Genomic DNA, 25800 nt, shown 5'->3' with positions numbered 1-25800 from the left:
GGGAGAGACCTCTCCCTCTTGCTCTGCCTTAATGGGCAATCTGTTTAGTCTTTTGAGAGCCCCTTGTGTTTCGTTGCTGCTTTTCATATGTGTGTGTAAATCGCTGGATTTTCCTGTGGCTTCGGGGCTCCCTCCCCCACAACAAGAAAAAACAGCTCACAGAGCAAAGAGACAGCCACGTCACGGCTCTTGCTGATACCGTCTATCTTTTTCTGGCTCTTTCTTCCCTCTTGCTTCGTTGTGCATCTCTGAAGCGAATTGTTCCATGAACAAAATATGGGCACTAACAAAAACCACAACAACCATGATTGATTCGTGGTGCGCGGCGCCTCGTCTCTCAAAAGTTGTTATAAAGGCAGAGGGAAGCAAACACACAAGCAAAAGCCCCTGGGGTTGTTCAACATCCATCAGATCTTTGCTATAGCTGCGCAGGAGGCATACGTAATTTGCAGCAGGATCAAATGCAAAGGGGAAGCAGCTCTTCTGCTTGGCAGCAGAAGCTGAATTTGCACGGCACTGATTGGCACAAGGACCAGCCAGTCAAGAAGCACTTCTCCTCGTCTGGCAACGCTGATTTGCTGGCCCTCGTGTTAATCACAAAGCCAGCTGGCCATTCCCCAAGCAGTCCCACAAGTGTAAAGGGGGCGGAGAGGGGCCTTTAACAAATTACCCTGCCTAAAATTCCTTCTTGACCCCACACAATGCAGTTGGCTAGACATTCCGTGCAAAACAAATTTCACCCCGAACATTCATTAAACACATGCCAATTCCGGAGGTTATCAGAGCAGAAAGCGAGAGGTGCCCAGAATTGGCTTCAGAGGGCAGTAAGCAGGGAAGGGAGTACAAGCTGTCTTCTGTCTCTCTGGATTTGAGTCCTTAATTGATGCAATTAAGACCCAGAGCCATCTCTGGGTAGCTTTGTGCATGCAAAAAAGGGAATCCCAGGCTGGCGTTTGGCTAGGTCGCAGATCGTTGTGTTTTTAAATCGGCATCAGCCTCAGAAATAACAGCCCCGCTATTGTTTTATCCAAGGATGGGGGAAAGGCAATTCGAGAACCCTTGTTCTCTTCTCCCTTTCAATCACCGACAAAACAGAGGCAGAAATGCATTCATGAGCATCAGTTATCCTAATCAAGATACAGCTTATTAAATGCAATGTTTGTATCATTTGGAGAACTCTTAGGAAATATGCCTTGGGGTTGGGCAGGGGCCGGGGTGCAACAGGTCAATTCTGTTGCCCTGTCCCTCTTGTTCCAGCATTTGACAGTTTGGAATTTAGCAGCTAAAACCTTCAAATGCTGTCAAAACTGAGGGATGGCAGCTGAGCTGTTAAGATAATCTAGCTGGACATTTACTGATTCAGTAGGAATGCAATATCCTGATTTGGTGTGTGTGTGTGTTTGTGTGTTTATACAACCCACCACTTGGGTCCAGTGTCTGATAACATTCTCTCCCTATCTATAGACGGATCGTGAGGTAGACAGAAAGGAAGGCTTGCAATTTGCTCAGAAACACTCCATGCTCTTCATAGGTATGTGAAGAGAACCCACAGAAGGGGCTGGCTGGTATACCAAGGTTGAAACAGGGGAATAATAATAATAATAATAATAATAATAATAATAATAATTTTATTTATACCCCAGCCACTCTGGGCAGCTTCCAGCAAAATATACAAACGTAATAAAATGTCAAGCATAAAAAAACCTTCCAATATGGGTTGCCTTCAGAACATATTGGAGCAGTCACCTTTCTGTTGGGCCCATCCATGTGTCTTAAAGAGCAATATTGCATGCAGAAAATGAGCAGGTAAATCCATGTTCCTCTCCAAGCAAGAAAATGGTTCACCTGCTCCGTGTCTGCTTGCAAGACTGCTGTTCAAGACACAGAGATGGCAGCAGTAAAAGGAAGGAAGATCCCCCAGATGTTGTTGGACTACAACTCCAATCATCCCTGAGCTCTGGCCTTGCTAGCTAGGGGTGATGGGAGTTGTAGTTCAACAACATCTGGGGACCCACAGGTTGAGAAAGAGTGAGTCAGACTCATTGCTCCATCTAGCTCAGTATTGTCTACAGTGAGTGGCATTTGCTGTCTGGGGATTCAGGCCAGGAACATTCCCAGTTCTTCTTGTAGATGCAGGGCATCCTAGTTGGGAACATCTGGATGCAAAGCAGTTGCACAGCTCTTCTTCTTTGTGGGTCTGTTTAGGCGATCCTATTGGCTGTGGCAACAGATTTCTCAAAATTAGCAGAACCCACAAACAAGTTTCCATCAGCTCCTCCCATAAACCACCTGGGTGAATGGCACTGTGGATACAATTCCCTTTCACAATATTTCAACTGCGCAGAAATAAACCAAAGCATCAATTTACCTTGTACAAAGAGAGGCCTGTTCTTTCAGGGAAATCTCTCTGCTCTTTAGTAGTTAATATTTCTTTGTACAAACGTGGGTGCATGCATTTAACAAAGAAGAACCACAACAGATCTTTAACAGATCCATGATTGCTCCTTGCTTTTGCCACATGAGGGCATTAGGCATAACTAATTAACTAACTGCACAACAGCTACTAATAGAAACCCCTTTAGGGACGTAGTCTAAACCACTGAGTCTCTTGGGCTTGCCGATCAGAAGGTCAGCAATTCAAATCCCCACAACAGGGTGAGTTCCCGTTGCTCTATCCCAGCTCCTGTCAACCTAGCAGTTCAAAAGCACACCAGTGCAAGTAGATAAATAGGTATCACTGTGGCGGGAAGGTAAACAGCATTTCCGTGCGCTCTGGTATCCGTCACAGTGTCCCGTTGCGCCAGAAGCGGTTTAGTCCTGCTGGCCACATGACCTGGAAAGCTGTCTGTGGACAAACGCCGGCTCCCTTGGCCTGAAAGTGAAATGAGCGCTGCAAGCCCATAGTCACCTTTGACTGGACTTAACCATCCAGGAGTCCTTTACCTTTTTACTTTTTTAGAAACCCCTTTAGAAAATGAATGTTAAAAAAGTCTTTACCCCTGCTTCAACTGCCCAGACTTTTCTTCTCTGCTATTTATCTTCGCTGTTTCAGAATAAATTCATTTAGAAAAGATCAAATGAATACAAAGCCTGATTTAATTTACAGTAAGGCAATCGATTGGGACGCGGGTGGCACTGTGGGTTAAACCACAGAGCCTAGGGCTTGCTGATCAGAAGGTCGGCGGTTCGAATCCCTGTGACGGGGTGAGCTCCTGTTACTCGATCCCTGCTCCTGCCAACCTAGCAGTTCGAAAGCACGAAGTGCAAGTAGATAAATAGGTACTGCTCTGGCGGAAAGGTAAATGGTGTTTCCATGCACTGCTCTGGTTTGCCAGAAGCAGCTTAGTCATGCTGGCCACATGACCCGGAAGCTGTACGCCGGCTCCCTCGGCCAATAAAGCGAGATGAGTGCCACAATCCCAGAGTCGGCCACGACTGGACCTAATGGTCAGGGGTCCCTTTACATTTAAGGCAATCGATGGGCCCTGCATTCCTATGGCTCCTGGGAAGCTGTCCCAGGTGGGAGTCATAGGAGCCCCAGATCACTGTTCTTCATAACTTCTGCGCCGATTTGCTGTCTGATTTCTGCCTACTGCATCCATCCCCCAGTTAAGTTTAAATACAGAAGTGGGAGCAATGAGTTGAGAGGGGATCTTCCCCTTGCACTGGGGACTTCTGCAGTTTAGCAGCTCGTATTTCATATTTTTGGTGCCTAGTACTAACACCACTCTGAATGCAAACTGGAACTCTGGAAAGCCTAGGTCCTCACATTTCAAGCAGTGCCTTGCTGTTTGTTTTTGCCTAGAGACCAGTGCTAAAATGAAGGATGGCGTGGAAACTGCCTTTGAGGAAGTCGTGATAAAGATCCTGCAAACACCAGAACTTTGGAACATCAGAAACGAAGGCGTTGTGCTGGCGCCTGAGAGCAGAGCCCCCAATACAGCCGACGCCTGCAGTGGGCTTTGTTCTGTTGCTTAAAACCCGCCGCCTTCAAATAAAATAGCTCAGGTCAAACATACTTCAGAAATGGACTCCTACCTGCTATCACCAGAAAATGGGCCATAAGGAGATAAGGATATAAGGAGAAATTCTGGGGCCACCACCGCCGGGTCGGGTTTTCTTTTGATGAGAGTGTGTCAGAGGCTTAAGGTGGATATGCAATATCTGGGGGTATTCAAATAATACACGTAAAGGATTTGGGGAACAGGTACCTCAAGCAAGCAGCGCAGCAGCTAATGGAAAGGGCACCCCACGTGCAAAGGCACTTTCACCTGTTTGTGTCTCTCGCAAGCACTGCACTCCTCTGCTGCTGCTTCCTGCCAGCTCTAAAACGGGCTCTGCCTTTTCCCAGCGGTGATGGAAACCTCATTCGAAATGACAGATTCAAAGCTAACAGAGAAACCCCCCACCTGCCCAGTGACCATCTCCTAACCTCATTAGCTCATTATGGTATACCTGAAGGAGCGTCTCCACCCTCATCGTGCAGCCTGGACACTTGAGGTCCAGCTCCAAGGGCCTTCTGGCTGTTCCCTCCCTGCGAGAAGTGAGGTTTCAGGGAACCAGGTGGAGGGCTTTCTTGGTGGCAGCACCAGCCCTGTAGAACGCCCTACCATCAGATGTCAAGGAAATAAACAAGTACCTGACTTTTAGAAGACATCTGAGAGCAGCCCTGTATAGGGAAGTTTTTAATGTTTGATGTTTTATCGTAAAAGTTTTTAATATTCTGTCAGGAGCCGCCCAGAGTGGCTGGAGAAACCCAGCCAGATGGGCGGGGTATAAATAATAAATTGTTGTTGTTGTTAATCAACAGCAATTCTGGGCTTTTAGCAGACAGTCTGGGGACAAAGGGAAATGCCTTATACCATTGCTGGATTTAGGGCAATGCAGGTGGTTCCCCTGCAGAGGGCGCCAAGCTGAGCGGGTGCAGAATAATAATAATAATAAATAGGAAAGGAATTGTTGGGGAAATAAGAAATAACGGGGGGGGGGGGTTAGGGTGCCAAATGTTGTCCTCACTGAAGGTGCCATAATACCAGAGTCTGCCCCTGATTCCACGGAGTGAGATTCTTGGTCTACCTCATGGGTAGGCAAACTAAGGCCCGGGAGCCGGATCCAGCCCAATCGCCTTCTCAATCCGGTTTCAGGAATCAGCATGTTTTTACATGAGTAGAATGTGTCCTTTTATTTAAAATGCATCTCTGGGTTATTTGTGGGGCATAGGAATTCGTCCCCCCCCCCTCAAAATATAGTCTGGGCCCCCACAAGGTCTGAGGGACAGTGGACCGTCCCCCTGCTGAAAAGGTTTGCTGACCCCTGGTCTACCTCATTCAGTGGTGTCTGCATTGAGAGGCTGTAGACTATCCAGGGTTTCCGATATCAAGGATTGAACCCGGAACATTCTGCGTGCAATGCATGTGCTCCAACGATGACATATGGCCTGCCGAAATCTTGCTAAGAAAAAGAACGCTCACTCGGAAGTAACAATGCCATCATTGTTCCAGGTTTGCGATATGGATGCATACAGATAGAGAACTCTGGGCTCAAAGCCTGGGATGTTTACCACCCATTCAGGAGCTTCTGTAAAAGCCTTTTTGCTCCAAAGGTTGGTGGGTTAGAGGGCTAGTTGTTCTGTTTATTACTGGTTTTTTCCATGATTTTGGGTTGATTTTATTGTATCTGATTGTTTTATGTATCTTTTAATCCCTCTCTCCCTTCCCCCTTCCGTTGTTAGCCCCCTTGGATGTTCTGTTTTGAACAGGAAATGGGGGTATAAGGTATTAATAAAAAAAAAGCAAACAAAAGTCATTTATTGCTAAAATTCATATGCCACGCTTCAGAGTCAATTGGCATTTCCAGGCTGGCTTGCAAAAGAATGAAACCCAAAGCAGTATCAAACTCCAATCAAGGAGAAGAATAGAATCATAGAATTGTAAAGTTGGAAGGGGTCACGAGAGTCGTCTAGACCAACCGCCTGCAAAGCAAGAACCTTTTTGTCCAACGTGCTATATCCAGTGCTATTTTTCAACAACAACAACAACAACAACAATAATAATAATAATAATAATAAATTTTATTTATACCCTGCCCTTCGCAGCCAAGACAGGGCTCAGGGCGGCTAACACCAAATATAAAAACAGTTGATTGAAATACGGCTTAAAAAACAACATTAAAATACAACATTAAAACATTAAAATGCAGCCTCATTTCAGTGGAAACTCAATCAAAAACTTTGGGAAGGATAAAAACATCAAGTCTTCAACAAGGCTAATTATCCAGACTGGTCCTACATGGGCCAGAAAAAAGCCAGGGAAGTCCCCAGATAGAAGTTCCAACACAGAAGGAGAAAGGAAAAAAGAAAGACGGGGAGGGTATCAAATTGATTCCAAGCCAAAGGTCAGGCGGAACAACTCTGTCTTACAGGCCCTGCGGAAAGATATCAGATCCTGCAGGGCCCTGGTCTCATGAGACAGAGCTTTCCACCAGGCTGGAGCCAGTGTTGAAAAGCCCCTGGCCCTTGTTGAGGCTAATCTGACTTCCTTAGGGCCCAGGACCTCTTAAGGTGTTGTTATTTATGGACCTTAAGGTGCCGGAACTCACCACAAGTGAGGAAATGGTACCCACCTGAGAGGTGCTGGAACTGAGTTCTGACGAGTTCCGGCTTGTGGGGGGGAGCCCTGATTATAGCTTATGTTGTTGTTTAGTCGTGTCCGACTCTTCGTGACCCCATGGACCAGAGCACTCCAGGCACTCCTGTCTTCCACTGCCTCCCGCAGTTTGGTCAAACTCATGCTGGTAGCTTCGAGAACACTGTCCAACCATCTCGTCATCAACTTGTGCCCTCCATTTTTCCCAACATCAGGGTCTTTTCCAGGGAGTCTTCTCTTCTTATGAGGTGGCCAAAGTATTGGAGCCTCAGCTTCAGGATCTGTCCTTCCAGTGAGCACTCAGGGCTGATTTCCTTAAGAATGGATAGGTTTGATCTTTTTGCAGTCCATGGGACTCTCAAGAGTCTCCTCCAGCACCATAATTCAAAAGCATCAATTCTTCAGCGATCAGCCCTCTTTATGGTCCAGCTCTCACTTCCATACATCACTACTGGGAAAACCGTAGCTTTAACTATACGGACCTTTGTTGGCAATGGGACGCGGATGGCGCTGTGGGTAAAACCTCAGCGCCTAGGACTTGCCAATCGCATGGTCGGCGGTTCGAATCCCTGCGGCGGGGTGCGCTCCCGTCGTTCGGTCCCAGCGCCTGCCAACCTAGCAGTTCGAAAGCACCTCCTGGTGCAAGTAGATAAATAGGGACCGCTTACCAGTGGGAAGGTAAACGGCGTTCCGTGTGCTGTGCTGGCTCGCCAGATGCAGCTTGTCACGCTGGCCACGTGACCCGGAAGTGTCTTTGGACAGCGCTGGCTCCCGGCCTATAGAGTGAGATGAGCGCACAACCCTAGAGTCTGGCAAGACTGGCCCGTACAGGCAGGGGTACCTTTACCTTTACCTTTACCTTACCTTTGTTGGCAAGGCGATGAATAACTCAGAGAAGCTATGAGCTATGCCGTGCAGGGCCACCCAAAATGGACAGGTCATAGTGGAGAGTTTTGACCAAACGTGATCCACCTGGAGCAGGAACCGGCAAGCCACTCCAGTATCCCTGTCAAGAAAATTCCATGGACAAAGACAACAGGCATTATAGCTTACAATATCCTGTTACTGGTTATATCTCAATACTCCTATTCTCCTGTAGGAAAGGCCATATCTTTGGCAGAAGATAACATGGGGGCACGAACCCTTCAACTGCTGGGACTCAGAGCTGGGAGTAGAGGGGAAACAGTCTTTGACATATTTCCTCTGCGGAGTTTGTTCCAGGGCTGTGGAGCCACTGTGCCTCCGATGGTTGAATGGGAACTGAGCTCGGATGAAGCATGTCTTTTGTACGCCACTGAACTCCAGGAAGAGGCACGGCAGCTGGTTCTGCTAAAAACACGCACATTCACCTTTTATCTCTGTTAGTTGCTGGTGCAAGAGCTCTGAGTCAGCACCTCGCCAAGCTTTGCTAAGCTAGCTCTGGATTTTGTTGGACAGTTCCTCCTCTGGTCCAGGCCTCCTGGCAAAGATTTCCACCATCCAGTAGCTCTGTTGGACAGCTCCCAGCTGGGCCTACTCCAGCCACCAGTCCCAAAGCAATGATTCTTCAACAGCAACTTCGTTGGACTGGTCGTGTTGTGCAGATGCCTGATTATCGTCTTCCAAAGCAACTACAGTGGTACCTCAGATTACACACGCTTCAGGTTACATACGCTTCAGCTTACAAACTCCGCAAACCCAGAAATAGTGCTTCAGGTTAAGAACTTTGCTTCAGGATGAGAACAGAAATCATGCTCCGGTGGTGCAGCGGCAGCAGGAGGCCCCATTAGCTAAAGTGGTGCTTCAGGTTAAGAACAGTTTCAGGTTAAGAACGGACCTCTGGAACGAATTAAGTACTTAACCCGAGGTACCACTGTACTCTATTCCAGACTTAAAAATGGAAAGCGTAATGTGGGTCGTCAACAATAGAGGTTTAAACACAAGGTAAATCTTAAAATATGTAGTATAAACACAACTGGTAAACACTGGCCTGCGAGTGCTCCAATTGGAGAACAGCCTTTACCAAAGGTGTCACGGGCTTTGAAGACGCTGAAACTCAGGACGAAAGGGAGAAACATGCTAAGAGGAAGGCTGTGGTCTAAACCACTGAGCCTCTTAGCCTTGCCGATCAGAAGATCAGTGATTCGAATCCCCACGACGGGGTGAGCTGCCATTGCTCTATCCCAGCTCCTGGCAAACTAGCAGTTCTAAAGCACACCAGTACAAGTAGATAAACAGGTACCACTGCAGCAGGAAGATAAACAGTGTTCCATTGCACCAGAAGCGGTTTAGTCAATGCTGGCCACATGACCTGGAAAACGTTCTGTGGACAAACACCGGTTCCCTCGGCCTGAAAGCGAGATGAGCGCCGCAACCCCCTAGTCACCTTTGACTGGACTTAACCGTCTAGGGGTCTTTTACATTTTACCTTTACCTTACATGCAAATATGTGTAACTGAGCCCCAGTGCCATATTTTATATGAAAAGCAGCTACGGAAAATCATGAATAAAATCATGCTTGGAGCAAATAGTTGACTTTCTTTTGTTATTGCTCATTTCAGCATGTTTTTAGTGAACACTGCCTGTTGACTGTTCTGACACTTGATTGATTTTTATCTGCTCTTTTTCTCTTGCTGTTATTTATTTATTTCACTTTTTTAAAAAAGCGGGGGGCGGGGGGGTATTGCACAGTCAAAAGTTCTCTTCCTCCAAAGTTGCTTTCTCCAACTTTGCGACAATGCATCTTCATTATTATTGTTGTTGATCGCTTCAAGTGTTTTATGCAGGAAAATTGGCTATAACTTGAAAAAAATAAAACAAACGAACCAAGTGAGGAGAAAAAAAACATAATTCAGTTGTCCCTAAAGCTGTCTGAAGGCAAAATAAATTATTTTCTTAGCACAGAAATTAACGTGGGGAACCCAAGACCGTGCAGTACTGTGACAGGCAGTATTATAAACAGCTCCAGAACGTGTTCAGAGATAATTGTATTTCTAATCTAAACACATCCCCCCCCCCACTGTACGTTGATTATTTAGTTTTTCTGCCAAAACAACCCATTTCTAATATATATACATAAAATGTAGGCAAAAGACCTCCAAGTCTATGGTAGTTAGTAAATGCTACTGGATGCTAGCTAGATGCTCTCCAGATAAAACTCGAATCAGCAGCAGAAGAAGAAGAGTTTGGATTTGATATCCCGCTTTATCACTACCCTAAGGAGTCTCAAAGCGGCTCACATTCTCCTTTCTCTTCCTCCCCCACAACAAACACTCTGTGAGGTGAGTGGGGCTGAGAGACTTCAGAGAAGTGTGACTGGCCCAAGGTCACCCAGCAGCTGCATGTGGAGGAGCGGAGACGTGAACCCGGTTCACCAGATTTCAAGACTACTGCTCTTAACCACTACACCACACTGGCAGGAGGAGTCTGGGTTCAATATTGGTGTTCAGATGTTTCTCCCACAATCTGCTATGATTTATGGAGTCAAAAGTGGCAAATAAATCAGTAAATGCAGCAGAAACAACTTGTTCTTCTTGTTGCCAGTATACTTCTTGCTAATACGATTTGGTCGATAGTGCTGAATCCCTTGTTCTCCATGCAGAAATTTTGTTTGCATGTCGCCAGTCTGTTAGTTTTCCTAATAAATGCTAGGCATATAGCTCCGTTTTGTGTTCTGCTTTTCGATTTGTCACGGCCTTTGGCTAGCACAACAATAAAGCTCTTTATTAGTTACCAAATCTAAAACAACACAAGGGGGCAAACGGATGCTTGGTTTTTATTTATTTATTTTGCAATTTATCCTCTGGTGTTTGGAGCACTGCTTTAAATCCAGGCTATTGTTCTTTTCCAATTCCGTTCATGGCAGACAAGTTATCCCCCTTTGTCTGTTCTCTGTCCTTTAAAGCCTTTTCCTTCCATGGGCAGAATGCTGAACAAGGTGGACCCATGTCAGGCTTCAGGAAATCAGCTTCTCCCCCCTACCCCACCCCACCCCACCATGGCAGTAGATAAGCAGAACAAAGGAAAAGGAGTCTTCTTACCAGTTAGAAACTTTAATAATCACAGCGAGAGAACAAAGAACCCTTCTTCTAGGAATGGTGGTGCTCCCAATTAAGGATCCCACCCTCTTCCACCCCTATTAATCAACATCACTCCTACGTCTTGCAATCTGAGCTTGTACCCTCTGTGCTTCCTGTTCTGCCCCTTTCTGAGCTCTTCTTGACCTTGGGGAGAGCGGAGGAATGCTTTCCAGAGACAGTGAATCTGTTAACCCCATCTCTCCCAGTGTTTCTTCTGCTAGCTGTTCCCCAGTATTTCCCAGCTTCTGCCTTCTGAATTATGCCCCTCTGCAAACCGCTGTTCCAAATCTATGTTGTCCTCCTGCTCTTGGGAAGATTCAGAATCCGGATCAGGGGGAGAGGGATGCTCCCACCATTCCGCCTCAGTGCAGCCCTCCTCAGCACGGTCCCTGACAACCCATTTCTTAGACCCAGCATTGCAATTCTCACGCACCAGCCTTCCCTGGGTATCTCACCTGGGCGGCGCAATCTCACCTGGCAGCATCCAAAGGCTCTTGGGAGTTTGTGTTGCCATCCTTCCCGCTTATGGCATTTCACAGCCGATGATGTCACAGCTGTGGCATCTATGACAACAAGTGGGAGGTGGTCTTCAGAAGCTAAGCCCCCCAGCTTTGCCTTTTTGACTTGGGACCTGGCAGTGGTGGGCTTGTGCCAAGATGAGCAGCTTCGATGTCTTGACATTCCCTGTGGTGGTTGCCAATTCTAGGCAAAGAATAGCCTGTTCAAGGAATCAGTCCCGTACTGGTGAATATGTGTTTCGTGGCAAAAAAGAACTGGGTAGGCTTAACTTCTTGCAATCCTAAACCTGCTGAGTACAATAACTTTGCTGGGTGATCCTATGAATGCTTGCTTAGAAGTTGTAAGCCCCATTCTGTTCAGTCGGGGGTTCTCCAGTGTGCATAGGAATGTAGATTTAAAAGCTGGTGGAGATGCCAGAAGCATCGATATAAAGACTTGACAGCTCGGCGGGCACTATCCAGACACCATAGTGTTGCAAGCATGTGCGCTCTCTCTCTCTCTCTATATATATAATTTTTATTATTTTTTTTAACATAATTATCAACAGTAATCAAACATACTTTTACATCTTATTCACATTTTTGACTTCCATCAATCCTGCCTGAAAATTTTCCAATCTAATCTCTCAGTATGCATTTCTTATCTTCTCTATTACATTTCAAACTCATAACCAATATCGCTTATCTTTTTCTACTTTGTAACACTTCGTATATTTCTCCTTACAAAACTTCTTGTAGTCCTACTCGTAATTTGTTGATTACAGTTGCTCTTCAAATAATTCATATACTTCGTCCAATCTTCTGTAAATCTCTGGTCCCGCCGGTTTCGAATCCTTCCTGTCACTTTGTCCAATTCTGCATAGTCCATTAATTTCGTCTGTCATTTTTCTTTTTTTGGAATTTCTTCTTGTTTCCATTTCTGGGCTAACAATACTCTTGCCGCAGTTGTTGCAGATAAAAACAATTTAACATCTTGCCTATTAAAGTCCTGACCTATAATACCCAGTAAAAATGCTTCTGGTTTTTTTAAAAAATGTATATTTCAACATCTTTTTCATCTCATTATATATCATTTCCCAGAAGTTCTTTACTTTTTTACATTCCCACCACATATGATAAAATGTTCCTTCTTTTTCTTCACATTTCCAACATTTATTATTTGTCTTATACATTTTAGCTAATTTCACTGGTGTAATAATATACCATCTATACATAATTTTCATCATATTCTCTTTCAAAGCATTACAGGCTGTAAATTTTATCCTTTCATTCCACAACCTTTCCCATTCATCAAGCTGTATATTATATCCAAAGTCTTTTGCCCAATATATCATTACCTATTTCACTTAGTGTTGCAAGCATATGCTTACCTAAAAAGAGCCTGCTGGCTGGAGCCTGCTGAAGATTTACATCTCACAGAGCTGTGATAGAAGTTTGATTTATTGTGGTGGTTTGGTTTTCCAGATTGCTTTGTTTCATTCTGTGTTATATGAATCGTAGATTTGGAAGGGGCCACGAGAGTCATCTAGTCCAACCCCCTGCAAGGCAGGAATTTTTTGCCCAGTGTTGGGCTCGAACCCACCAACCTGAGATTAAGTGACTCGTGCTATATATAATTTAGAGCATTTGCACCCTGCTCTTCATCCTCATCCTCTTAGGGACGCGCGTGGCGCTGTGGGTAAAAGCCTCAGCACCTAGGGCTTGCCGATCAAAAGGTCGGCGGTTCGAATCCCCGCGGCGGGGTGCGCTCCCGTTGTTCGGTCCCAGCGCCTGCCAACCTAGCAGTTCGAAAGCACTCTCGGGTGCAAGTAGATAAATAGGGACCGCTTACTAGCGGGAAGGTAAACGGTGTTTCCGTGTGCGGCTCTGGCTCGCCAGAGCAGCGATGTCACGCTGGCCACGTGACCCGGAAGTGTCTCCGGACAGCGCTGGCCCCCGGCCTCTTGAGTGAGATGGGCGCACAACCCTAGAGTCTGTCAAGACTGGCCCGTACGGGCAGGGGTACCTTTACCTTTTACTTCATCCAGTTGGAACAAGACAGTAGCTCCCTGCAGGCTTATAATCTAAACAAAGAAAAAGACACACAAGGTAAAAGGGAAAGGGAGGGCAGAGAAAAATAAAAAGGCACACCAGTTTTCTGAACAGTTGTTCCTATAATGACCAGACGGCACAGTTCAGGTGCTTGATGGAGCTGGGCCTCCAACAAAGCGGATCAAATGAACCCTGCTTCCTATATCTCCAACTGAGGCAGTCTGGTTGAATAGCTGCCCCAGAGAGAAAGAGGGAGAGAGTTGTATCTTACACTGCGATTCATAACAAAAGAGCTCCAGATGACTCGAGTAATAATAATAATAATAATAATAATAATAATTTATTATTTGTACACCACCCAACTGGCTGGGTTTCCCCAGCCACTCTGGGCGGCTTCCAACAAAGATGAAAAATACATTAAAATGTCACACATTCAAAACTTCCCTGAACAGGGCTGTCTTCAGAAGTCTTCTAAATGTTGGGCAGTTGTTTATCTCTTTGACATCTGATGGAAGGGTGTTCCACAGGGTCGGCGCCACTACCGAGAAGGCCCTCTGCCTGGTTCTCTGTAGCTTTGCTTCTTGCAGTGAGGGAACCGCCAGACGGCCCTCGGCGTTGGACCTCAGCGTCTGAGCAGAACGATGGGGTTGGAGAGTAAGCGAGCCAGGCCACTTGTAGATATATTTATTAATTCAAAACCATTTGTATGCTTCCCCTTGCTTTCCTAAGGATTCTGGGGCAGCTCACAGCAAGTACAAACACCCCGTCAAACACAAAAAGCTCAGTTGAAAACAAAGCAGAATAGAGTAATAGAAACAAATGACACCAGTAGGTGACATAGCTAAGCCTGGCAGAACAGCTCACTCTGTGGTATTAACCCCTTCATGCATTAATTAGAATTAAGCATGTTGGCTTTATGAGGCTGGTTATCCAACAATCTGGGTGTTTAGTTCTCATTTCTGACCTCTCACAAGTTATTGAAATGCAGAGCACCCATAATATCCTATTGCCCCTTGCAATATTTTATTCTTTCTGACATGAACTGAATTACTGCAACAGCACCATGTGTTATTTAGATGGTTGGATCTATTGTTACACACTCCCAAATTCCCCAAGCGATGGGAATGCCCACACGTTTCAGAAGGATATTGTAGAAGTGAAGAATTAGTTAGATTCAAAAGATGCCTTTTACACCTCTAACAGTTATTACTCCTGGGTTGTACCAAAGGATGCGTCCTTAAGAAATACATATACTTAATGGCAAATCTGTTGAACAGATTTTAATTGCCAAATACCAGAAACAAAATCCATATTCTTGAGAAATTGTCGCCTAAAGCTTGGCATGCCATGCTTATGAGCAAATTAACAACACATAGGAAGCCTGTGGAAGGAGAACCTCAATGCAGTTTGTCAGCTTCAGAAACAATGTTAAATATTTATTTAGCCCTGGAATAAAAGGAAGCCCAATTAAAATATTGGGGCTGGAGTTTTAGAGCTGGTGTAATTCAATTTCCTGTTCTGTTCTTTACTTTTCATTATACTTACTGATGACGAATGGGTTGTCATTTTGTCTGCTTTGCCCCATATTTATGGGTTTTTACAGATAAGTTAGTTAGGGTGCCTAGGTTTGCTTCCATTTGAATGAGAGGGAGACTGAAGGCAAAGGCTGCTGCAGTTCCGAGGAAGGAGAGCAAAATCCAAAGGCTGTTGAACTGCCTTATCAAAAGCTCTATCAGACTCTAACCATCAAGGCAGAAGTGAAGGTTGAGGAGCAACAAGGGTGGTTGCCCAGGAAAGTATAAAGACAAGAAAACGTTTCTTGACGCCCTTTTTTATTTCAATCTTTACAGAGAAAGGCTATAGAACCCAGCCTCCTGGATAATTGCCTCTGGTCTATTTTGGGGGGAATCATGCAACGTGTTTAAGTTTTTGCACTCTGCTAAGTATACATTGGAATAATAAAATGAATAATAAAATTTTATTTATTTCCTGCCCTCCCCAGCCAAAGCCGGACTCAGAGCAGCTAACAACAGTAAAATAATACAGCATTCTAAAATCAGTTCATTCTAAAATCAGTTCATTCTAAAATCAGTTCATTATAAAATCAGTTCAAATCAAATTAATGGCAACCATTGGGCTAGAGTTCTGTGAGGATTACCAAAGGAGGGTGTCAGGCCGTGCCTTGGCCAAAGGCCTGGTGGAACAGCTCTGTCTTGCAGCCCCTGCGGAAAGATGTCAAGTCCCGCAGGGCCCTGGTCTCCTGTGACAGATTGGAGCCACGGCTGAAAAAGCCCTGGCTCTGGTTGAGGCCAGCCTAACCTCTCTGCAGCCTGGGACCTCCAAGATGTTTTTGTTTGAAGACTGTAAGCTCCTCCGTGGGACATACCAGGAGAGGCGGAATCCAGAATCTGTTCTGGATCGAGTAGAATTTCAGTGGCAATTACTTCCTGACTCCAAACACAGTGATCGATCAGCTCCTGTACACGTACGAACGGCTTTCCTGCAACCCCCTCAAAAGACAAACTTACGTGGGGCACCTCAGACAACACCAGTTGTTGTCCTCGATGCTGCAGAAGAGAACAAAACATCCAGGAGGAGTTGCAAGAAGGATGAAATCCTTCATACATTTATATTGAGCTCCATGAGGCTCTTAGCTCCAACAACTGTTCACTATTCAAGATTTACAGCTGTCATTAGCAATATTCTGTTTTCCTACTTGGTTTTGCTAACAGCCAGTGGGCGTTTATGTGCAGGGCGAAAGTCAGCGAGAGAGTGTATAGACTAGAAAAAAGCAGCATAGGCTGGTTTTTTTGTTTTGTTTTTTGAAATATTTTTTATTTGATCTTCAAGATTATAAACTGAATCTGCTGGCTTTCTCCCCCATCCTTTCCATAGGCCCTATTTTCAACTGCATATCATTACTTCTCCAATTTTTTTGATCTTTCTAAGTTATCCATACATACTGTTACATTACAATGGTATTTAAAATCCTGCTAGTGTTTTAACCTGCTTGCAATAATCTCGTACAGTGGTACCTCTGGTTACGTACTTAATACGTTCCGGAGGTCTGTTCTTAACCTGAAACTGTTCTTAACCTGAAGCACTACTTTAGCTAATGGGGCCTCCTGCTGCCGCTGCACTGCCGCCACGCAATTTCTGCTCTCGTCCTGAAGGTACTATTTCTGGGTCTATAACCTGAAGTGTATGTAACCTGAAGCGTATGTAACCCGAGGTACCACTGTATATGCATTATAAACTTTTCCCATTCTTTTCTAAAGATCTTGTCTTCTTTGTTCCTGAGCTTCCCAGTTAATTTTGCCATTTCGGCATCGTCAATCAAATTGGTTTGCCTTCCATCTCTGGGTTATCTCTTCTTTCCACCTCTGGGCTAATAACATCCGTGCAGCTGTTGCCGCGTACATAAACAGTTTCTTTTCTGGTCTTTTGGAATCTCGGTACCCGGAAAAGCCTTGTAGACTAGATCAGGATATTTGAAGGTAATATGTATGGGAGCAGAGATCTATTTCTACCCTTTTGAAAACACTTGTTTTCTCCTCTCCCGGCAGCTAGAAGTCACGTGGATAGTAGACCTCCGGAGGCCAAGACTCACCTCTACTTCAAGGTTTCCAAGATACAGGTACATGAGCTTTCCCTTTGCAATTGGTGCTGATGTTGGGCATAAAGTTAGACCATTTAAAGGTAAAGGTAAAGGGACCCCTGACCATTAGGTCCAGTCGTGGCCGACTCTGGGGTTGTGGCGCTCATCTTGCTTTACTGGCCGAGGGAGCCAGCGTACAGCTTCCGGGTCATGTGGCCAGCATGACTAAGCCGCTTCTGGTGAACCAGAGCAGTGCACGGAAATGCCATTAACCTTCCCGCCAGAGCGGTACCTATTTATCTACTTGCACTTTGTGCTTTCGAACTGCTAGGTTGGCAGGAGCAGGGGCCGAGCAACAGGAGCTCACCCCGTCGTGGGGATTCGAACCGCCGACCTTCTGATCAGCAAGTCCTAGGCTTTGTGGTTTAACCCACAGCGCCACCCATGTCCCTCTTACCGTTTAGGTGTAAGCAAATGCAACTAAAAAACCCGATCCTTTCAAAAGGCAGGGCACAAAGCTTGCGCTTTGCTCATCACTTTACTGCTTCTGATCAAACCCTACGCAGCTTTTCATGCCATCTGGTTCCAAACATCCCCTTGGCCTTGAACTGGTCTTTGACTGTAATAAATTATTATTATTATTATTATTATTATTATTATTATTATTATTATTATTATCTCTTTGGCCTCCCAAAGCACATGTCTAAAACCCTGCAGGAAGGAAAACAGGTGGAATCTGGAGTGGGGAATCAGCGGGTTGGGAAAGGTTAACTTTTGTTCTCCATGCTTTCCCCCCCCCCCCAAGCCTTTTTTTAACTGAAAAATGAGGGGGAACATTTAGGGAGAATGGCATGTGCTTATTTTTATTTTTAAAAAATATTCAGGGCCCCTCCAGACTCCAGCTTTTTATCTGGGAACAATCTATGGAGTTAGGCTGTTTTGCAGTTGCATATGTAATAAAACTACACCAAGTTTATGGGTGTTTTTAAAAGTATGGGCAGAATTGTTTCGTTGCGTATTTAAATCATGTGTAATTGGTTTTTATATGTACTGTATTTTTCTGCGTATAAGACGATTTTTTATTATTAAAAATGTTAAAAATTGGTGGTTGTGTTATACACGGATAGTGCAATGGGGGTGGCTGATTGGTGGCAGCATGAGCAGGAGATTGTCTGTGGTGATTGGGCAAGTGATTGGTGGCTGCGACAAGGCCTTCTGACGATTGGCTGCTGCTGCGGCAATTGGGCGGGTGGTTGGTGGGTGTGTCAAGGCCTGCTGGCGATTGGCTGCTGCTGCGGCAATTGGACAGGTGATTGGCAGCTTCTGGCGACGATTGGTGGCTTCGGCGAGGCATGCGATTGGCAGTGGCGGTTAGGCGTGTGAGCGATTGGTGGCAATCCCCCCCCCAGAAAAGTTCAACAATTGTGGGCAATTCCTCCCCCCCCAAAAAAAGGTTAACAACTTGCCCAAGATTGCCCAATCTCCCCCCATTTCCTTAATTTGGGGTCCCAAAAATAGGGGTCATTTTATACAAGTGGGGGGGGTGTTATACACGGAAAAATACAGTAATTGGTTTTACATTTGTAAAACGCTTAGAAGCTCATTTTGGCAAGGAAGCGGTATATAAATCAATAACACATAACATAATACATGTGACTAAGCACAGAAGAAAAAGAACCGGGGTAATAAACAAGAAATCCAAAGGGTGGAATAGAAACACAAATGATCTGGTTTCCCTCAACACCAGGAAAAACGTGAGTTCTAAAGGGAACATCTGAAATGCATTGCATTCCTTTGAAAAAAAGGAGACGAGTAGGTGAGGTGTTTTAGCATACCATCTGAATGGTTTTGCGGTTTGTTTTTGCTTTTTAAAAGTACAGTGGTGCCTTGGTTCTCAAACGCCTTGGTACTCAAACAGCTTGGAACCCAAACACTGCAAAGTGTTCCAGTTTGCAAACTGTTTTTGGAAGCCAAACATACTCTGTTTTGAGTGTTACACTTCCGATTTGAGTGCCACGCTTCTGTTTTGAGTATTATGCTGAGCTCTGTCTGTTTTTGCTATTTATTTTGCGTTTTTGTTTTCGCAGCTCTTTTTTGTGTGTTACTGTGTGGAACCCGGTTCAGCTACTGATTGATTGACTGTGTGACTAAGGCACATTATTTATTGCTTTCATGTTATGGCTCTCGTTAGATGGTAAAATCCATGTTAAATTGCTGTTTATGGGGTTGCTTTTGAAAATCTGGAATGGATTAATCCATTTTGCTTTCTATGGGAAAGTGCACCTTGGTTTTGGAACGCTTTGGACTTCCGGAATGGGTTAAGTTTGAGAGCCAAGGTACCACTGTATTGTACCGTGGCTTCAAAAGAGTTAACAAAGAAGCTGTAGAATGTATTAGTTAGACCTTTCTTCTACTAGCAAATCTAATCAAGTCTCCATACTCTCTTTTCTTCAGAAGCTAAAACTCCCCAAGATTGTGGAGCCAGATAATACGGAGACGCAAAATGCACCTGTGGCAGTAGAAGTGAGGGTAAATGTCACCATATCTTGAAGGGCACCCCCTTAGTTCAGGCCCAAGCAGGAGGTAGGGCTAAAAGCAAGACAGTAGCTGCAGGAGAAAACCATGTGCTATGCTCAGCTCTTGCATAAAACTATTTGTTGTTCAGCTCCTCGGAGCTGCTCATCATTGAACGAGAGAACATTTTGTACCAGGAGTAAGGTCAGCGAGAAAAGTAAGGGGCAGAAAAACTGAAAATTCAAGGATGGAATGAAGAAGAGAAGAAGAGTTCGGATTTGATATCCCACTTTATCACTACCTGAAGGATTCTCAAAGCGGCTAACATTCTCCTTTCCCTTCCTCCCCCACAACAAACACTCTGTGAGGTGAGTGAGGCTGAGAGACTTCAGAGAAGTGTGACTGGCCCAAGGTCACCCAGCAGCTGCATGTGGAGGAGCGGGGAAGCGAACCCAGTTCCCCAGATTACGAGTCTACCACTCTTAACCACTACACCACACTGGCTCTCACACTGGAATGAGGAAAAAAATAGAATGGTTCGAGGCTCCTGAGGGAGTTGAAACTTAGTGGCCATGCAGCGAACTCCTGGAAGAGGTTTAAACGTGACTTCACCGTTGACATGCAAGCTACAGGAATGGATGAAAAGAAGATCCTCAAAAGGTAACCATGTTGTTGCCTGTGGCAGGGCGTGAGGCAATAGACATTTTCTGGCTGTGCAATCAAGGCAGAAGGAAGAGGAATTTTTTATCAGGAAGTGTGCAGAAATTGGATGAGTATTGCATGCCCAAGAGAGCAATGAGATTTATGAAAGATTTAAGTTTTCCTTCAGAGGAAGGGGAATCGATACGGACTTTAATAGATGATTCAGAAATGCAACTGTGGGACCCTAACGGCATCATTAATTAGAGATCAGATAGTGTTGAGGGTTGGAGACTGTGAACTTTTTGTTTAAAAACTCCTGCAAGACTGTGATCTGACTCCTGAAAGGGCAGTCCAGGCTGCAAGGCTAGAATGCAAGTATTAAAGGAAAACCTTTTAAAGTCAATGTGTTGGTACAATTTCTGAGGACAGAAGCCACAGGAATCCCAGATACAGCAGGAGCAGGTTTTCATATGTGTTTTCATGCACACATATCTGAATTAATACCTCGTCAAGAGAAGTGCATACATTATGCAAGCAGCTAGAGACACAATCACTGCCCTGCAATATGGAAGTGTTGCGACGCTTGCGAAAAATAAAACCACTTTGCAAAAAAAGTATGTTTACCAACCAAGGCAAGCTCAGAAGAAAAGACAAGGGTTAGCTGATATCTCCCCACAAGACAAAGCAGAGGAATTTTTCCACATGATGAATGGACCGTTCCCTTTTAAGCAAGTGGAATTGTGGCGGAATAAAAGTTGGGCACGGGATTACAGGTCAATGTCATCACTGGTACAACCTTTCAAACTCTTCTTTTTAAAAAAACTGGTAGAAATCAAAATCTGAGATTGAGGGCTTATGCTGGGGAAGAAATGATGCACAGAGGTGTCTGTGAATTGCAGAACAGGTTCCAAATTTGAATGGAGGTCATCCTAGTTCAACTTGTCATATTCTGGTTAAAAGACTGAACATCATAAGGCAAACCAAAGATATTCACATTGTATCCCGATGTCTTTGAAGGAACAGGCAAGGTGGAAAGTGTATACAGTGGTACCTCAGTTTTCAAATATAATCCGTTCCAGAAGACCGTTCGTGTTCTGAAATGTTCGAAAACCGAAAATTCAATACGGAAAACTCAGTATGGAAGCCGCGTGACATGTTTGACTTCTGAAAAGTGTTCAAAAACTGAAGCATTTACTTCTGGGTTTACGGCATTCAAGTTCAGAAACATTCATCTACAGAGACATTCAAAAACCAAGGTACCACTGTATAAAACCCAATTAACAGAGCCAAAGAAACTAGTGATTTATGCACCTTGCAGAAGTTCCTTCGGCCCTCACAAAAAGTCTAGGAGAACTCAAACTTCTGGAGATCGTTGAAAATGTAGAAGAGCCATGGAACTGGTCCATTTTTCAATACTCATAAAGAAGAAACATACGTCGCTCAGATTGTGCCTGGCTCCACTGAAAGAAGTTCAGTTTTGGGGTCATGACATGGGCAAAATATTCTTCAAATTTAGATGCCTCTCCAGAATTCTGGCGAATACCATTAGACTAGAGGGGCTCATGAATTTTCAGTACACTTATTTTTGCTCCCACGGATAGCCATTTGATATTAAATCTGCCTCCCATAGAAAGCACAGTGGAAATTGTGAAGTGCTTGCTGAAAAAGGCCTTGGATACAAAAACAGATCCTTACTTGGCATAGCTGGATTACAGGGGTGGAAATGGGAAAATTCCCTGCTGAGCTCTTGTTTATTAGAAAACTCAGGACCAAACTGCTATGGCTGGAACACCATAACTCTGACTCAGCTTGAAGTGTTCAGTAAAAAACTGAGAAAGAAGCAATATTATGGCACAAATTCAGGAGCACCGAGATCCCTCTACAACCCAAAAATGAAGTTCAAGTGTGGGATGGTACCCCATTAAGCCAAAGGGTTGTTGTCAAGCCAAGAAGTAGCCCCCAGATCATACAACATGCAGACTTCCGTTGCAGAAATATTGTGGCGTAACCAATGGCATCTCCTCCAGATACCAGAAAGAGAGGAAGGAGAGAAGAAAGGAGGAGTAACACAGCAGGGGAAGGAAGCAGAAGGAAAACACTGTAGTCATACCTCAGGGGGGTTGGGAAAATGAAGCATCTTCAGAAATGAGTCTGAGAAGGTACACTCAAAACCAGAAGACCCCAGAGAGACTTATTAAAAAAAAAAACAACACAGACACATTGTTTTTAAAAAGGGAGATGTGAGGATAAATGGGGTACCTCCCATATCAAGTTTAGGAGGTTAGGTCGGAGAAGAAGGCAGGGTGAGAAGCCAAGGAAAAGAATGGCTAAAGGAGAGAAGACCTCTTTACGTAGTTCTTTAATTAAACTACCACTACTTCTTCTTCAAAGGGATGCGGGTGGCGCTGTGGGTTAAACCACAGAGCCTAGGACTTGCTGATCAGAAGGTCGGCAGTTCGAATCCCCGCGCCTAGGTGAGCTCCCGTTGCTCGGTCCCTGCTCCTGCCAACCTAGCAGTTCGAAAGCGCATCAAAGTGCAAGTAGATAAATAGGTACCGCTCCGGCGGTAAACGGTGTTTCCGTGCACTGCTCTGGTTCGCCAGAAGCGGCTTAGTCATGCTGGCCACATGACCCGGAAGCTGTACGCCGGCTCCCTCAGCCAATAAAGTGAGATGAGTGCCGCAACCCCAGAGTCAACCACGACTGGACCTAATGGTCAGGGGTCCCTTTACCTTTACTTCTTCTTCAAGCCCTCTAACCTGCTCCTCATTAAACAGAGAACATTGCAGCGGAAATTGTAATTAAAAATGTGAAATTAGAAAGGAATAATAAACCCCCCACCTTTAGATGTTTTCCCTTTTCAGTTTTACAAAGCGTTTCCCCTAACGTTAATTCAACCACTAACCAAAGTTACCAGGGAGAGGAGAAAGGAATTTCTCATTCTTAGGGGCAACCAAACGTCATCGTTCTCCCCAATCTAGAAAAGGAAACATTTCTAACATTTCTTATCAGCCAGTTTTTGTTTTCTTAGTTGTGACAACAAGGTATTTCTGGCAGTGCTGGCCAAAATACCAGATGTCATTGTGCAACGTAAGATTTGGATTTGTCAGTAGACCCTCAAATATTTTTAATATATCTACAGTTGTACCTTGGTTTTAGAACAGCTTAGTTCTCGAACGTTTTGGCTCCCGAACACCGCAAACCTGGAAGTGAGTGTTCCAGTTTGCGAACTGTTTTTGGAACGCGAACATCCAACGAGGCTTCCGCAGCTTCCAATTGGCTGCAGGATTTTAACAGTAGGTTCGTAAGTGGCTGTGGAGGCCAGTTCTGGATCCACACGTCCTTCCACAGTGGGAACCTAGGTTTCCGGGTGGGAGTTGATCACGGTGTGGATTTGCCAAGCGTGCCTTCCTCTTAGCACATTTCTCCCTTGTGTCCTGAGTTCGAGTGTCTTCAAAGCCCATGACACCTTTAGTAAAGGCTGTTCTCCAACTGGAGCACTCGCAGGCCAGTATTTCCCAGTTTTCAGTGTTTATACTACATTTTTAAAGATTTGCCTTGAGAGAATCTTTAAACCTCTTTTGTTGACCACCAGCATTATGATTTCAATTTTTAAGTTCAGAATAGAGTAGTTGCTTTAGAAGACGATAATCAGGCATCCGTACCACCTGAGGGCCTAAGTTCGTCTTGTCCATTCATTTCAGTAGGTCCACTCTGACTTAGTTAGTTAGTTAGTTAGTTAGTTAGATACAACCCCCTAACTTTTAATAAAAGGTTGTCAAGTCTCCCAAATAAGGGAATGTTTCTCATTTGTAAATTATCATTGCAGCATCATCACCCACCCGAATATATCATTTACCAAATTCAACAGCAACAAAAACTTATGGGCACTGCTAGTATTCTCTTTTTAAGAAAAAGAAGCAATGTCAATGTCGCCGCATCAATATTTAGTCTGGTACATACATATTTTAAGATTAAAAGTTGCTGGGGAAATGGGATCAAAACCATGACGCCATGAAGGAGGAATGGCAAACAAAATTGATGGAATATGCAGAAATGTCAAGTTTAACCAGTAGAATAAGAGATCAGGAAGAAGAGTGGGAAATATTTGGAAAATATCGGAAGATTCATTGCAAGCAAATTAAAACGCTAGCAGGATTAGAGTGAATTCAGCACTGTATAATTTAGCTGGGAGAAAAAACTAATATGGAGTAATTAGAATATGCAGCAGCAGAGGATAATTAGAATGAACCATGGAAGAAGGGGAGGGAAGTTGATGAATAAATATATTGTCTGTTCTTTTTGATGAATGTAAATGTGGAAATTTGTAGAAGTGACATTATATTAAAACAACAACAACAACAACAACAACATTACACTACAGATCGTTTTATTTTTTTCCCAATTAAAATTGCCTTCTTCCCTTCCATGAAACTGCCATTTCCCCCGCAGTAGGAAAATGCAGGCACCCTGAGACCCCAGATATATTTTCTTCCTGCAGTACATACCACAGTCCCGACAGGAGAGAAAATAACCGGCAAAAATTCTGCAATTCACCATTTTATAAAACAGTCACACTCTGCTTTACTTTTTTGTCACGCACATAGGCATGGGGAAAGGGGCCGGGGAGGTGGGTTGTGGGGTTGGTTTTTCTGCCAAATGTAAAATAAAAAACAATTTACATCCTTGGGGACGGGGGACATAAGTACTGTATGTGTAAAAATGTTATTTAAAAAGAAAATGTGGGAGGGGGGATTGGGGAGGGGCTTGAGAGCTCCTGCTTATTATAGGATAAACAAAACTTTTATTATAAAAAACCCCTCACAGTTTCTGTCTCTTGCTCTCTCTTTCCATAGGACGCCCAAAAGAAAATTGGGCTGATTGAACGGGAAAACAAGACCCTGTCAACACGCCTAGCTCATATATATCGCGGCACGGGCCTGGTAGACTGCTGGAACCCGTACCAAAAAAAGAGGTGGGCAGTTGTGAGTCTTTAATGCCTCTACGATATCCTTCCAGGAGTGCCAGCTTGGCCCCACAGCCGTGGTTGCTCGGGGCTGTGGGTGCCATGCAGCGTGTATGGCCCTGGGGCTGAAATTTGTGGGTGCCCGGCCCCTTCATGGAATAAAGGTAAAGGTAAAGGGACCCCTGACCATTAAATCCAGTCATGGCCGACTTTGGGGTTGCGGCGCTCATCTCGCTTTATTGGCCGAGGGAGCCGGCGTACAGCTTCCGGGTCATGTGGCCAGCATGACTAAGCCGCTTCTGGCAAACCAGAGCAGTGCACGGAAACGCAGTTTACCTTCTCGCCGGAGCGGTACCTGTTTATCTACTTGCACTTTTGACGGGCTTTCAAACTGCTAGGTTGGCAGGAGCAGGGACCGAGCAATGGGCGCTCACCCCGTCACGGGGAATCGAACCGCCAACCTTCTGATCAGCAAGTCTTGGCTCTGTGGTTTAACCCACAGCGCCACCTGCATCCCTATCTTCATGGAATAGGATGTCCCTGTTTTCCCCATAGAAATGTTGAAGGGTCTGTCATACTGGCCAGGAGGGCAGAGGGTGGCAGCTGACTGAATTCCAGCAAAAACTTTGGCCTATAGAGCACACAGAGCCTGACTTTCCTGATGTGTTGAGGGACCAGGACCCTCCATAGGAGGTGAATCACCAAAAGCCACCTGCTGGAGACCCTGGTTGGAGTCCTCCCTTCATCACAGGCTGCCTCCTCATTGTTATCTACGTATTTAATAAATGAGTCGTAAAAGGGGGTGTCTCAGAACCAGCTGCTTTTCATG

General features: G+C 44.8%; 1 protein-coding gene across 5 annotated transcripts in view; it reads left to right on the top strand.

The window, feature by feature from the left end:
• LOC310661837 (uncharacterized protein) overlaps nucleotides 1-25800 on the top strand; it is a 44572-nt gene that overhangs the window by 11959 nt on the left and 6813 nt on the right. For 3 of the 5 annotated variants that reach the window (XM_083408350.1, XM_083408351.1, XM_083408352.1), the window contains exons 8-11: nucleotides 1465-1531; nucleotides 16818-16888; nucleotides 19304-19378; nucleotides 24862-24980. In XM_083408350.1, coding sequence (XP_083264476.1) covers nucleotides 1465-1531; nucleotides 16818-16888; nucleotides 19304-19378; nucleotides 24862-24980 — 332 coding nt within the window. The remainder of the gene's footprint in view (nucleotides 1-1464; nucleotides 1532-16817; nucleotides 16889-19303; nucleotides 19379-24861; nucleotides 24981-25800) is intronic. The other 2 variants (XM_083408353.1, XM_083408354.1) reach the window with 2 other exon arrangements.

The sequence above is a fragment of the Podarcis tiliguerta genome (genome assembly GCF_965153285.1).
Source record: "Podarcis tiliguerta genome assembly, chromosome: 13".
Classification (NCBI taxonomy): Eukaryota; Metazoa; Chordata; class Lepidosauria; order Squamata; family Lacertidae; genus Podarcis; species Podarcis tiliguerta.
Note: the sequence above shows the minus strand (reverse complement) of the source record. Positions and strands in the feature narration are given on the sequence as shown.